Here is a 16,080-nt window from a genome sequence, read left to right as displayed (position 1 = left end):
CCTTTGGCTCAGGTTATGATCCTGGGGTTCTGGGAGGGAGCCCCATACCACTGAGCAGGGAGCCCACTTCTCCCTCTCCTCCTGCCTCTTCCCCGCCCCCGGCTTGTGTGCTTTCTCTCTTTCAAATAAATTAAAAAAAAAAAAAAAGAGGGGAGGAAGCCACTCCATGTTTGGTGCTGGAGTAAAATGGAAGCGGAGAATGAGTCTTTGGGGAACGAGATTGCAGATAAATATATCTGACCAAGTGACATTGCCTGCCCCGTCTCATTGGAGCTTATAACGATTAGATGTTATATTATTCATTAGATAACCCCCCCCCCTTATTTGTGGAGAGCAGAGGAAGAGGGGACACAGGCAAAACTAGTGTTCCTTGCTTTGCCCTCCCTACCTCTGTGGGTTTACTAAGGACCCTGGGGTTGCACTGGTGCTGCCGCTGCCCGCCCCAGGCTGGTATCCGGAGGGTCTGAGCCCTTCTCTCTGCTGCTGATGCCCCGGGGAGGCTTTCCAAAGTTGGGGGGGAGGGTGGGGGGCTCTCCTCTCTTTGCGGGAGCCTAGGGCTGCCTCTGCTCTTCCCTGACCGCAAACCTTATCCGCAGCTTCTTGACAGTTACTTCGAAGCCTACCAGCACGTGTTGGACCCTGAGGAGAGGTTTGCCTTAGCACAAGTGATCACTGACCTAATGCACAGGCGCCCGAGGTTTGATCTCAGCCGCCCTTATTTCCTTAAAGCCTACCGAGATGAGGGCACCTGCCTGAGGCTTCACTTGGAGCTAGTGAGGGGCATCCTCAATCAGCACGTAAGTACATTTGGGTTTTAAAATATCACATATGGGAAGACGATGGAAAACCCAGGCCAGAACCGAAAAGTGTTTTCCTTTCATCGCGTGTTCAGAATCCGGGTTTTCTAAGGCAGCGCGTACGGCGTGTTTATTTGAAAGCTCATATGCATTGTTGAATTCCAAGCATAACTACGGTCTTAAAAGGAAGTTTCCAACCCTAATTACATTTAATGGTCCACAAAAAATAGAAAGCTTATTTTCACTAGATGATAGAGTTTCGTGGTATTGAAAGGAGGATGAACTTACCCCCTTTAGAAGCTATGAATGTATAAAGTGAGGTTTATTATTATTTTTAAGAGTTGTGGCTATTTTTAGGACGCTAAAGGAAAAATTACAGTGTAGGTCCTCTGGGGGGAAAGCCAGTGGCAGGAAGTAAGCAGGAGATGGATTGTTACAGCGCATTTACCCTAGACCTGGTTAGAATTTTTTCCTTGTAGTCAATTATTTGACAGAAAGTTTTCCTGTGCCTCCTAAGATTGTCTGAATTTGGTTGCCTTTGCCTTTCTTGGCTGACCCTGGGCTCAGACTGAAAGACCAGCGTGTCTTTGTGTAAGTGGATCCTCAGGACCGTGTCTGGGTGAAAATTAGTCAAATAATGAAGGGACGCAAAGGACTGCTGTTCTTCGCATATCAGGGCTCATAATTCACAGCCATGGGAAAGCTTAACTTTTCTAATTTTAACTTTTATGCTACATTTCTAGATAGAGCGTCAGCGGGAGTATGTCCAGAGGCTTTGGCAGGAAGGCCGTCCAGATGATAGCAGTAGCTTTGGACTTCCCCTTAACATAATTTGCAAACAACTTATTTCCATCAACAATAGCTGGTATGGTGGCATTGTCTTTAGACATTTTACATTTAATCTCTTGGATAAGTTAAGTGTATGATGTTAAGTCTAAATAGTCTATAAAGTACCTCTCAATTATTTGGGGAGATGAGTGAAGGGGATATAAAGGCCTTCAAAGAGGGATTCTCTCTCTCTTTTTTTTTTCTTAAGATTTTCTTAAGATTTATTTATTTGACAGAGAGAGATCACAAGTAGGCAGAGGCAGGCAAAGGGGGAGGGGGAAGCAGGCTCCCCACTGAGCAGAGAGCCCGATGTGGGGCTCGATCCCAGGACCCTGAAATCATGACCTGAGCCGAAGGCAGAGGCTTTAACCCACAGAGCCACCCGGGTGCCCCGTTTCTCTTGCATGCTCAATATCCATTTGTTTTGTAAGCATTATTGTAAGTAATAAAGAACACGAGGCTAGAATTTAAAATTATACCACTGGGTACAGAATCTTTTCCCTTGAGAATTTCTATTAAAAAAAAGCAGTTACTCTTAAAATGTCATCCGAGGGTTTAACCTGAAGTACCACGTAAGCCAATGTATATGAAACTTGGATGTGCTTTAAAGTGTCTCAAGAAGAAATCTATTTGCTCTAGGAATCTATTCTAGTTTCTAGGAAGCTATTTATTCTAGAAACCAAAAAGGTTTCCGCAGACTCACCTGTGACCCCTACCCCTTTAAGGAGCAAATTAAATTTCCCAAGATCACTCAGAGAAGGTACATAACTTTAAGTCACCCCCTTGACGTGTAGTTTGAATTCCCATTCCTTCCTGGCTGAGGAGGGTAGTGAGGGAATCGGCAAGTGGGTGATAAACCCCAGGCTGGTCTGCAGGGCCCGTGATCACAATCTTTCTATGGCCTTCAAAGGGTGAAGAACTTGTCCAGCTCCTTTCCACATGTAACAAGTACCTGTTGAGCTCCTATAGCTCTCAGGCCACTGTGCTGGGAGGTGAGGGCACAGTTGTGAACAATCGAGGCACGGCCTGGCGCTCCTGTCAAGTGCACACTTTCAGTGGGACATTGCCACACTGGGCTATGGAATCCTCCTGGGGACCAGCAGGTTGTCGGGGGATTTCATAGCTTATGTTCCAACCTTATCCCTTAAGAAAGAGCCCTGGGAGTTCCAGGCACAAGACAGCATGTTCTCCACGGACCTTTCTCAGGAGTGTTTTCTTCACTGTAACAAGCTTGGGACATCAGTTGGGCCGGGGGGGCGGGAGGGGGGGCTGGCTATGAAAAAGACTCTATTGTTCAGGAAATGGGTTTTTGGCAGAACTTGGTAGAACTATATGGGTACAAAGACCTGTCAGAATAGTCTCAAAAGCAAATGTTATTTGCTTAATGAGATTCCTTTCCAACCTTAGGGTTGTATTTTTTAAGACCTAGAACAAAGAAGAATCCCATTTGCATAGGTTTAAGAAGTATTTATGCTCTTTAGTACCATGTAGATATGGAAAGGCCCTTGACTTATGCTGTATCCTCTATTTTGAAAGGAATACCGACAGACAAGCATTTTCTCATTTCTGGTCTCACCCATTTATAAGATAGAACATTCTTATGGAGAACATGAATGATTCCAGCAGCTGTGTACAGAGTTTAAAATTTCTCTTTGTTTATTACCATTTGGGGGGAAAAGGATAAAGACTCATGGAAAAATATAGAAACCAGTCATGGACATTATTTGTTTAATATTTTTACTTTTAAGTTATATTTTCATCTTTAAGTTGTTTTCAAATATTTGAATGCCAGTTAATGTTTACAGGTTTACCATATACAGTTGAAGACCCATTAGGGTAGTCTGGGTAAAGGAGATGTGTGATCTTTCTGTATACTGTTTCCTACCATTGCATGTGAATCTAAAATGGTTTCACAATGAAAAAGTTTAATTAAACAAGCAAAAAGAATCAGATTGGACTTTTAGGAATAAACTCTTACAGCTTCCACTTTTAAAGGGATTCATGTTAAAGCAAAGGGCATGTTGTATAATTGGGTGGAGTCTGGATGGCCTCGTTGGCCCCTTTGAACTTCTAATTTTTTATAATGCCCTGGAGTATAGCAGCTATTTTATAAGTCTTAAAAAATGAAAAATTCAAATATCTTTTGAAAAAGATTAAGTTCTTCATTGTGTAAAATTGTCATTGATTGGTCCTCTTTTTAAGCCCAGCTTTGAAAAATATTTATCTGCTGGAGTTCCATCCTTCCCTGGGCCTGGCATCACTCATCTCCCGATCCCTTGAGCACCTCCTCCAGGAGGCCCGCCACACCTGCAGACCAACATCCGCCAGCAGCTTCACCTTGCTGGAGAGACGTGTGCTGCGGCTGGCCCTGGATACGTGGCTTACACCGGCCAGGCCCGAGTCCTGGTACAGCACTCAGCTCCAGAGGGATGTAGGTTCTCTGAAGAGGGTCGGGGAGGCGGGGGTTCCTTGGCAAAGAGAATGTTTCCACCCAGATGTTACTACTTAGCTATGTTTTTCTGTTTGGCTCTGTTCCTCCCCTGTTTGGCCAGAGACAGATCATAGCCCTAGGCCTTGCCAACATTTTTATGTAATTCTTTTTTCATTTTTGGTCAAAGTTCCTACTCAGGATACTGCTACATTTAGAAGGGAGATGTACATAGGTATGTGGGAAATGTTTTCAGGCCTAATATATATATATATTTTTTAACTATATATATATATATATTTTTTAAAGATTTTATTTATTTGACAGAGAGAGAGAGAGATGATCACAAGCAGGCAGAGAGGCAGGCAGAAAAGGGAAGCAGGCTCCCTGCTGAGCAAAGAGTCTGATGCGGAGCACGATCCCAGGACCCTGAGATCATGACCTGAGCCAAAGGCAGTGGCCTAACCCACTGAGCCACCCAGGCTCCCAACAATATATATTTTTATTAAAAGTTATATATTTCATTTTCACTGAGACTATTCCTGAAATTCCCTCTTTTTGTCCTGAGCTGAGATCTGGTACAGGAGAGAGAGAGTACTGAGTGAGGAGTCAGGGACCTGGACTCAAGTTCAGCCCTGCCATTAATTTCCTGCGTGACTCTGAACACACCTCTTAGCCTCTCTGAGCTTCCCTTTCCTATATTCTAACATTATGTTTGTGTATTTGAGGAGAGGAGGATGGAAGTGAGCTTGATGGTCTCTAAAGTCCCTTTCAACTCTAATGTTCTGTGGTTCAAACTGTGGCCTTAAACTTTCCCAACAGTTCTATTAGGTAATTATTATCTACTTGTTCCTCTCAGCTACTGTTACTATTCTTATCCCCCTTTACAGATGAGGGAACTGAGAGATAGCAAAATTACACAGGCTTAGAAGTGGCAGTGCTAGGACTTGAACCCGGGAAATCTGGCTCCAGAGGCTGTGCCACCTACAGTGTTTTTCTTAATGTACGAACTTTCTTTTTTAAGTTTTTAAAAGTGCTTTTGTTTTCTTCCAGCTGTTTTCAGCTAAAGTAATGGGAGATCCCTTTCTCCTGGAGGAGATAGGTCTGCTTGCTCTCAAGTCTGCCGCAGACGAAGGACAGAACCAAAGCCAAGGTTCTTCTGTGCACCTCCTGGAGACATTTTCGAAACTTCTGGAACTTGTGACCCTCCGCCACCGGCTAATAGAAATGAGTCTGGAGAGTGTACACTTAGCTCGGTCAGTAGGGGAACTAAGGATCTAGGTGGGGGAGAACAGACCACAGGTTTCCCTGTCTATAAGTCTTGTTCCCTTGGTGCTCTAGGGCAGTCAGAGTGAGCTTTCTAAATGGCTGAAATGACCACTTTGCTCACTTCTTCCTTCTCCACCCAGGCTACCCTACATGCCTCTCTGACCACTCAGCTAGGCTAGGCCCTCTTCCCAGCACCTGGGCTTCCTCTCCATTCAGTACATTGCCTTTGACTTAGATGCTTAAAACTGGTTTATCAGTTTTCCTGCTGGTGTAAGCTCTCTGGTTGCAAAAACAGTGTCCATGTTGCTTCCTGTGGTATCCCATCACCCGGTATGAGGCCTGACCTACACGGTCCCTCTGAGTATTTACTGGATTTGCTCTTAATTATGATGAGGTTGAATAGCAGAGCAGAAGCAGTAGAGAGACTAGAGGGAGGTGAGGGAGTCAGTGACAGTAGCCAGGCCTGCAGAGGTTTGGAAGATTCAAGAAGGAGAGACAGAGAGATTGAAGAGTTAGGTTTAAGGTATGAGTGTGTAGTAGATGGGAAGACATCCAAGTGGACATGTTCTATGAACAGGAAAGATATGGAGTTAAAGGGTCTGTTGCAAACATGTATGAGTTATGTTCTATTCCTCATGAGAGGCCATACAGCCTAAAGGGTCCAGTCATCTACCACCAACCATTACTGAGGGCCTGCTATGGCCAGGGTCTGTACTGGGGACTTTATGTGTATTCATTCATTGAATTTCCAGAATATCCTTACTAATATTTTACCAACAAGGAAGTAGAGGCTCAGAAAGTTAAGTAATTTGCCTAAGATCACATAACTAGAAAGTACTAGAAGCAGAATTCAAACTATAAGTTAAGATATTTTTATTTATGATACTGCCACCCCATAATTTTTGATCCTTGTTTTCAGGGAGCTCACAATTTAAATGTTAGTTCTACTACAGTTTAATATGATATTTTAGTCATACAACCAAAATACTATAGGAACTCAGAAAATGTATTATTTCATTCTTTATAAGTGGATCAAGGAAAACTTCATAAAAGAGGCACTGTTGAGGGATGAACTGTGTCCCCTGGCCGGTTCGTGTGTTCAAGTCCTAATCCCCAGTGCCTCAGAATGTCACTTCATTTGAAGGTAGGGTCTTTACAGAGGGAATCAAGTTAAAATGAAATGATTAGGATGGGCCCTGTTCCAATATGACTCGTGTTCTTATAAGAGGAGGAAAGTTGGACACAGACATACAAAGAAGGAAGATGATGTGAAGACACAAGCAGAAGATGGCCATGTGTAAGCCAAGGAGAGGGGCTTGGAACAGATCCTTCCCTCACGGCCCTCAGAAGGAAACAACCCTACCAACACCTTGATCCCAGACTTCTAGCCTCTAGAACTGTGAGACAAATCTCTGTTTATGGTACTTTGTCACAGGAGCCTAGCAAACTAATAGAGGTGCCCTTTGAATTCAGCCTTAATGTACCAACTTTTCAAAAATGGAGAAATGTGTTAGAATGTGGGTATGGGGGGTGGGGAGACATTCTAGACTCTTAAGGCTGACCTGCCAGAGGGGCATCTGAACGGGGCCTTGCTGCAAGCCATGTAAATGTGGGAGTAGAGCTCAGAGTTGGGACAGGACAGAGGTAGGCTCACAAGTTCTTATACTAGGGAGTGATCATTAGGGCTTAGGGTTGGAAGATGAACTCCCCAAGGAGGGGACAGAAAAGATGAGAAGAGGACCAGGTTTAAAACCTCAGGAAATACTAGGATTTGAAAATAAAAGAGGAAGAGAAGCCAATGAAGACTGAGAGATAGTGGTCATGAGGCAGGAGTGTGAAGACCCTGAATCCAAGAGAACAAAGATGTTCCTCAAAGAAAGGACAGTTACCAGCTGTAAAGAGATCTGAGAGAAAATAGTGAGCCTTGTATTGAAAGCAGTATGGGTGACCCAATGAGCACTATGAAGACAGAAGCCAGTTTGCAGGAAATGAGAGTGGAGGAAGTGCCCAAGCATATCTCCTCCTACTTTAACTACTATATTTAACTGTCCGTCATAGCGTAAAGTGGATGCAAGACCTTTATGACTCATTTACTTATACTGGACTTGGCTTACTCTTGTTTTGATTTTTACTTTTGTGCTTATTCAGATTTTTTGGGTTTTCTTACCACTTACTTTTCTTTTAGTGGAAAATAATAGCAAATGCTCTTGGTTCTTTATCTACCCCCCCCCCCCTTTAGTCTCTATAAGGAACTGGCATGGGAGATGGGTTTTGAAGAGTTCCATTTGTATCTGAGGCCCATTCACTTTGAATTTGCATCACTCAAAGACAAAGTGGACCACCCTCCTCCTGTCTTTATCACCTCTCTGCTGGAGGACAGTGATCAAATGGACAGGTGAGCCTTGAAAAGGTCAAAGTGAAAATAATGTAGTGGTAGAATGAACGGTCAGTGAAAAATAATTTCTATCACCACTGGCACACAAATACAATTTTATTTCCAAATTCCCTCTCTTATATTCTATCTGTCATGATGCCATTTCTTTTTTCTTTTTTTTCTTTTTTTTTTTTTTCTTTACTAAGGGGCAGGGGAGATCTCAGTGAAGGGGGATAATTGAATTGAAAAACACTGATTAATGGAAGAATTGGATCAGAGAGCTCAAGTGAGATAGAATCACAGGCTCAGCCACTGCCCAGGTTGACCATGTTGCTTCTGGGTATAAGGAGGTGGGAGGGTTTGTCTCATGGGGCAAGAACCATGGACCAGAAGTCCAGATCACTTCTTACTTTCCCTGGAATGAGGAAGAAGTCAGTCAAAATTTTTGAGCAGCTGTTTCCTTGAAACTCTAATATCATGTACGAATCTAACATGCATGGCAATATCTCAGTCCGACTCTTTTGCTGGCCAGCAGCAGGAGCAGACTCAAAGCAATGAAACTTCTTCATGACCCATAGGTTCAGCCCATTGCTGGAAAGAAAACACTCTGGCTAGTGGCAGATCATGAATCTACTTAGTTGGGAAAAGAATCCTTTTCCTCTGGGCAGAGTCAGCCTTTGATGTGTGCTGAGAAGAAACCTCTGTCTCCCTATTCTCTCCTTCTCTTCTAATCTGTCCTTCCCCTGAGGGTCCTAGCTCTGTCCCTGGAGATTCCTGGTACTGGCCCCACCCCAAGGAAAGCAAAGATGATTCCAAGGGGGGAAAAGTCACCTTTGTTTTGCTAGTGTGGCTTAGCGCTCAAAATGTAACTTTGATGTGTTAATACGTTAAAGGACTCCTCTCTTCTCCAAAAAGACCATGGGTTGAAATGGAGAAGGTTAGAATGATAGAGTATGAATAGAATTTCTCAACCTTGGTATTATCGAGATTTGGGGCTGGGTAACTCTTTCTTAGAGGGGGCTGTCCTGTGCAGCAGAAATGGCTTATCAGCACCCCTGACCATTGCCTCCTAAATGCCAGTAACACATCTCCTTCCTGACTGTAACAATCTCAGATGTCTCCAGACATTTCCAAATGTCCCCCGGAGGCAAAATATTTCCTAATGTAACCTGTCGCACTAGCTAAACCAAAAAGAGAATTTATCATAAGGATATAGAGATATCTCACAGAAGGCAGGAAGGGTGATTGGGCCTCAGATGAGGCTAACCAGGTCTCCAACCTGGAGCCAAGCTATTCTCTGGCTCTTCAAGGGCCTCCTACTGGAGCTGGTATTCTACACTGATGTGAAATAGGGCATATTTTTGTTCAACTGGAATCAACCAATCAGCACAAAGTGCCCAAATCATCTGTGACCTGGTCAAGCTGTGATTGGTTCTCCCAACAATGACCCAACACTCCTACAAGATCTGGGAGCCTTCTGAGTTACCAGGGGAAGGTTTATGCATCCAAGGATCTTGTCTCTTGAGTTTGCATTTATTTTATGTATGTTAATTCCTTGAAGTTGCCACTTTGGAGTGCTGTTATAATAACAACATATATCAAACATGAGCATAGTGGCTTACATTTTAAAAAGCATGTTCATGCATATTATCCCATTTAATATTTGCCTTAACCCTATGAGATAGGTGATATCTCCCATTTACCGATGAAGAAACCAAGATTCATAGATGCTAAGTTACTTGACCAAATCTCATAGGTATGGACAAAGGACCATATCCCAAGGCATAAACATGGTTGCAAAGAACATTTAGAAAATTACTGGGGCAATGGAAGAGAGCAAGAACTGGACAGCTTTTAGGGAGTGGACAAAGGGGCTTGAGTTAGTGAAGAGCCTGAAGACATGAGGTCAAAGGTACAAAGAGAAACAGGATAAAACAGTAGAATGGGTTTCAAGAGAAAAAAATTTGGAGTCAGTGGTCACCACAAGGAAACTGCAGGGAGATCAAGTCCCATAAGGATTGAAAAGACCCCAGAGCCCTCAGTCTTTGGGCAGAAATATCAAGTCTTATGTAATATCTGTACTTGGTATTATTGTGGATGTCTCAGAGCTGATCGCATACGATTTGGTCCCATCAGAAAGGGCATCTGTTGACTAACAGCACAGAACAACAGAACAATGTCATGTTTCTTCTTGCAGATATGCTCCTGCTACCCTTGTCTTAGCCATCTCTGAGGTGGATGATAACCAGGTTGGCAAGTTCAGCTTTTATACAAAGGAAGCCATCCTTAAGGTAAATTATTTTTTTAAAGAAAACTAAAGTAAAATTAAGCAATTTGCTTACGTATTTCTTTAAAAATCATCATATTTAATTCAGATGTTTGGATCCCATGTAGAAAAAAAGCTTCTGGCTCATAAATAATGATGATCACTTTGTCTTATTTGTTGTGTGTATTGGTCTGGTTTGAACCCTAGAGCCTGCACCACCGCTTGCAATAACTTCTGTTAGGTTTTAAAAGGAAGCACATGTTGTGAGCCATCTTTGTGCCAGCTTTTTAAAATATGCACCTGTTATTGGAGCTTTTACCTGATCATCTTAAATTTGGTGCTGTTATTTTTCCCCTTCCACTTAAGTGAATTTCTTTGCTCCTGTGCATGTATGTGTAAGTTTGTATTTGTGTATTTTTTATTTTTTGAATTTTTTTTTAAAGATTTTATTTATTTGAGAGGCAGTCAGAGAAAGCATGAGTGGGGGCGGGGGAAGGACAGAGGGAGAGGGACAAGCAGACTCCCTGCTGAATGTGGAGCCCACTTCAGGACTCAATCCCAGGACCCCGAGATCATGGCCTGAGCCAAAGTCCGATCTTTTAACTGACCAAGTCACCAAGGCACGCCTGTGTGTGGATTTTCTAAACGTTAATCTAATCTTGGCGGTTTTTAAAAGGCTGCCACTGGGCACGTTTGCTAGTTCATCGGAGCCTACTCATCCTTTTCTGACCAGAAACCTGATGGTGTCCAGCTACAGGGCAAATAGGACCAGGAGGGTGCCTTCCTGGGATGAAATGGTGCTTAGAGAGAGACCAGATTCACTCCTGTGGCTGAGAAGGAGCAAGGATTCTCAGCTCACCGTGCAGTTTGATTCCTATGTTGACATGTTAAATAAGTGGTGATCTCAAATCCTCTACTTCATCTCTTTCTTTATGGCAGAAATTCCTAATACCTTTCACATTTTCTTCCTTTAGCTCTTATTCCATTCAGGAGTGGAAAATATGCAAGTGACCCTTGCATGCCAAGCAGCTCAGAAAAATGCCTTGATGGTGGCTGTCCAGCAGGCATCCTTCTATCCCATGCCCCGGTGGGGCTGTCCTGCTGATGCAAAGGTCAGCCTATAAGATAGAGAAACCTGAGACATGCTACCACTATGACAGCAGATGCCAGGGTATCCCTTCCACCCCTTCTTCCCCTTAGCCTGCCCCCTCTCTCCTCCCTTCTTTCCTTCTTCCCCTCCTCCCCTTCCTTCCTTCCCTTTCTTCCTTCTTTACCTTCTTTTCTATCATTTTATCTTCTTTCCTTCCCTCCTGCCCTCCTTTCCTTCTTTCCTAATGTGAAGTCAACACATGAACAGATCCTTACTGAGTCTCTTAATTTTTAGTGATTTGCAAACAATATTTTCTTTGTGTATTATTCTGTGATATTGGCTAGCTAGAATCATCCAACAGAAAACATCTTGTTCCTCCACCTCGACCCTTTGTAGATAACTGACTTTATTGTTTTCTGTTTTATTCTTCCTGCATTGCTTTTTGCAAAAGTAAACGGAGACATTTGTCCCTTCTTTTTTCTACAAAAGGTAAGACACAATGTATAACCCATCCCCCCCCCCCAGATTTCTGTGGTTGTTATTGAGATCTAATTTACATAACATAAAATTTACCCTTTTAAAGTATATAATTCACTGGATTTCGTAACCTTCATCACTATCCAATTCCAGATCATTTTTCATCACTTTCAAAGGAAATCCTGTACCCATTAGTAGTCACTTCCCATTCCACCCCCTTCCCTCAGCCCGCAGCAAACAGTAATCTACTTTCTGGCTCTATAGATTTTCCTGTTCTGAACATTTCACATAAATGGAATCATTCAACATACAGTCTTTTGAATCTGGATTTTTTTCACTTAGCATGTTTTCAAGTTTTATCCATGTTGTAGAATGTAGAATCAGGACTTCATTCCTTTTTACTGATGAGTAACATTTCATTATATAGAGAGATCACATTTTATTTATCCATTCATCAGCTGACAGATATTGGGTTGTGTTACTTTTTGGCCATTATAAATAAGGCTACTGTGAACATTCGTGTGTAGGTTTTTACAAGGACATATGTTTTGAGTTTTGTTAACCCTTGTTAATGTCTCTCTTTTTTTATTTTAGCCCTCCTATTGGGAGTAAAATGGTATCTTATTGTGGTTTTGATTTGCATTTCTCTAATTACTAGTGACATTGAACATCTTTTCATGTGCTTATTGGCCACTTATATGTCTTCATTAGAGAAATTTCTATTCAAATTCTTTCCCTTTTATATAAAATAAAATTTGTCTTTTCATTATTGAATTATAAGTTATTTATGTATTCTGAATACAAGTATCAGTACATGTATACTTACCAAGTATATGATTTGCAAATATTTTCTCCCATTCTGAGGGCCATCTTCTCACTTTCTTGATGGTATCCTTTGAAGCAGAACTTTTTCATTTTGATGAGTTCCATTCATCCAGTCTTTCTTTTGTCATTTATTCTTTTGGTGTCATATTTAGGAAATCGTTCCTGAATCCAAAGTCACAAAGGTCTTTTCCTCCGTTTTCTTCTGAGAGCTTAGGTCTTGCATTTAGGTCTATGTCCATTTATGGTTAATTTTTGTACATAGTGTGAGGAAAGGGTCTAACCTCATTCTTTGGCACATGGTGTGTTGTCCCAGCACCATTTGTTGAAAAAACTCATCTTTCGCCATTGAATTATCTTGACACCTTTGTCAAAAATCAATTGACCATAAATGTAAGAGTGTATTTCTGGACACTGAATTCTAGTCCATTGTTCTATATGTCTATTTTTATGTTACTACCCCTGCTGTTTTGATTACTGTAGAGTTGTATCAAGTTTTGAAATTGAGAAATGTGAGTCCTCCAACTTTGTTCTCCTTTTTCAGGATGGCTTGAGCTATTTTGAGACCCTTGAATTTTTATATGAATTTTAGGATCAGCTTGTCAATTTCTGCACACACACACACACAAAAAAAAACATTTGAGACTTTGACAGGGATTGGATTGAATCTATAGATGAGTTTGAATACTATTGCTGTCTTAAGTCTTCTGATCCATGAACATGGATGTCTTTCTATTTATGTCTTTAATTTCTTTCAACAGTATTTTGTAGTTGTCAGTGTACAAGTTCTGTACTTCTTTTGTTAAATTAATTCCAAAATATTTTATTTTTTATTCTGTTATTATAAATGGAATTGTTTTCTTAATTTCATTTTCAGAATATTTATTGCTAATATATAGAAATGCCATTTGTTTTTGTATATTGATCTTATATCCTGCCACCTTACTAAACTAGTTTATTAGTTTTAGTAGTTTACTTGTATGTATGTATGTATTTCTTGGGATTTTTTTAAAAGACTTTATTTGCGTGCCTGGGTGGCTCAGTTGGTTAAGCAACTGCCTTCAGCTCAGGTCATGGTCCCAGAGTCCTGGGATCGAGTCCCACATCAGTCTCCCAGCTCCATGGGGAGTCTGCTTCTCCCTCTGACCTCCCCTCTCATGCTCTCTCTCACTCTGTCTCTCTCTCTCAAAATAAATAAATAAAAATCTTTAAAAAAATAAAATAAAATATTTATTTGAGAGAGAGAGAGAGAGAGAGAGAGCACAAGCAGTAGGGGAAGGGGCAGAGGGAGAGGTAGAAGCAGACTTCCCACTAAGCAGGGAGCCTGACACAGGGCTCAATCCCAGGACCCTGAGATCATGAACTGAGCTGAAGGCAGATGCTTAACTGACTGAGCCACCCAGGCATTCCTCCTTAGGACTTTTTATACACAAGATCATGTTATCTGCAAATAGAAATATCTTCACTTCTTCCTTTTTAATCTAGATGCCTTTTCTTTCATTTCCTTGTCTAATTACCCTAACTAGACCATCCAGTACAAAGCTAAATAGAAATGGCAAGAGTGGGTATTACTATCTTATTCCTGATCTTGGGGAGAAAGCTTTCAATTTTTTACCACTAATTATGATGTTAATTATGGGTTTTTCTTAGATGCCTTTTATAGGTTGAGGACATTTCTCTCTATTCCTAGTTTGTTGAATGATTTTATCATGAAAGAGTTTTGGATTTTATTTACATATACTCTTTGGGACTTTGTTTTTTCACTAAGCAGTATATCCTAGAAATCACTCCACATCAGTTCATAAGGATTTTTCCCTACTTTTTTAAACAACAGTCTAGTTCTCATGTGCATGTATGTTCACCAGTAAAATTAATCATGGTTTTAGGAAATCAACTTTCCAGGTGGTCTTTTAACATTAAGTCTTATAGATTCTATACAGCTCACCATATTTAACCCTTATCAGATTTGCCAACCTCTATTTATCTATTTCTGTTCTTCATGTTAATAGGAGAATTTGAATAGAATTCTCAAGAATACTCATTCCTCACTTCTACTGCCAAATAGTAACTCCCATAGAAATTAAATGCTGAAGTAGAAAATAAGGATAGAGTGAGTTATATTGATTTTTTTAAAAATCTCAATCCCCAAAACCTTAATTCAGTCCCTCCTATAAGTTATGCTCATCAGATTATACTGAGGCACAGTTCATGCTCCTGAGGAATTTAGAGAAGTGTATAGAAGGGGGACAGGCTCACAAGTGGTTTAAGCACAAGTCATAAAAGAGGTTCAACAAGCTATAGAAGGAATTTAAAGAAAAAGAAAGGTCATATCTGGGGAACCAGGAAGGGCAGCACAGAGAGTGGGCATTTAGGAAAACCTGAAGGATGAGCTTTTTGACAGGCAGAGAGAAGAGCCCTCAGATAACTCACGCTTGGGAACAAGAAAGGGCAGATGGGTACTACCAAAAATGAAGAGCCCAGCTTGACCACCACTGGTGATTTTCATACATTGTTGACATAAGGAATTCTATATTCAATTCCTTTAATCTTATAAAGAATACTAATATATAAAACAGATATAAGTGAGGTTTTTCTTATTGAAATGGAGAGTGAAAGTATTATGAGTTCCTAAGATCCATTCAAAAAACAAATGTTTAGGGGCACCTGGGTGGCTCAGTGGGTTAAAGCCTCTGCCTTCAGCTCAGGTCATGATCTCAGGGTCCTGGGATCGAGCCCCACATCAGGCTCTCTGCTCTGCAGGGAGCCTGCTTCCCCCTCTCTCTCTCTGCCTGCTTCTCTGACTCCTTGTGATCTCTGTCTCTGTCAAATAAATAAATAAAATCTTAAAAAAAAAACAACAACAAATGTTTAAAGTCACTGCATTGGAGCAAGAGCAGGAATAGGAAGACATTAGGGCTATATATATGAATGAATATGTGAATATGTATAGTAATATATGAACATACAGTAATGTATGTGAATATATAGAAATACTGTGTGACTGTGTGTGTGTGTGTGTGTGTTGCTCTCCTACAAGGGTGGGACAAGAAGAGGACTGATGATATAATAAGGAGGAATAAATGATGGAGACAATGAAAGGAAATAAGAGGAAATGAGGGAAGGGAGGAGGAAAGGAAAGAGATGAGAGACAGGGAGAGAACAAAATTGTATACTGCTACCAAAGCCAAAGGAGAAGAGAGTTTCAGGAAGAAATGAGTTACCAAAGAAGATGTACAGATGGTAAATAAGCACATAAAAAGGTGTTTATCACCTTTTTAGTTATTAGAGAAATTAGAGTTGTTAGGAAAATGCAAATTAAAACCCTAGTGAGAAACTACTGCACACCCATTAGAATGGTTAAAATTAAAAAGACTGACCATTTTGAGTGTTGGCAGGGATGTGGAAGATATGGAACTCTCATTCACTACTGAAGGGAATGCAAAGTGGCCAATCACCTTGCAAGGCATTTTGACAGTTTCTTAAAAACTCAAATATACACTTACCATATAATCTAGCCATTCCACTCCTGGGTATTTACCCAAGAGAAATGAAAACACATGTTCATACAAAAACATATGTGGATGTTTATAGCCCCTTTATTTAAAATAGCCAAAACCTGGAAAGAACCCAAATGTCCTTCATCAAGTGAACAGATAAACAACTTGTGGTGTATCCATATAATGGAATACTACTCAGCAATACAAATAAATGAGTTAGTGAGATACAGCA

The 16,080-nt window shown here is 41.0% G+C and overlaps 1 protein-coding gene across 1 annotated transcript in view; it reads left to right on the top strand.

Moving 5' to 3' along the window:
* The window catches only part of LOC111158239 (chromosome unknown C6orf183 homolog), a 38,279-nt gene extending 27,178 nt beyond the window's left edge, over window positions 1-11,101 (top strand). The window contains 7 exon segments of the mRNA XM_022520158.1: window positions 597-797; window positions 1,541-1,662; window positions 3,828-4,056; window positions 5,107-5,309; window positions 7,562-7,717; window positions 9,894-9,987; window positions 10,937-11,101. Of these exon segments, the coding sequence (XP_022375866.1) occupies window positions 597-797; window positions 1,541-1,662; window positions 3,828-4,056; window positions 5,107-5,309; window positions 7,562-7,717; window positions 9,894-9,987; window positions 10,937-11,101 (1,170 nt within the window).
* Window positions 11,102-16,080: the final 4,979 nt, after the last annotated feature.

Source organism: Enhydra lutris, unplaced genomic scaffold (genome assembly GCF_002288905.1).
Source record: "Enhydra lutris kenyoni isolate GAN:26980312 unplaced genomic scaffold, ASM228890v2 scaffoldscaffold58, whole genome shotgun sequence".
Classification (NCBI taxonomy): domain Eukaryota; kingdom Metazoa; phylum Chordata; class Mammalia; order Carnivora; family Mustelidae; genus Enhydra; species Enhydra lutris.
The sequence above is the reverse complement of the archived record's forward strand: the minus strand, read 5'-3'. Positions and strand labels throughout refer to the sequence as shown.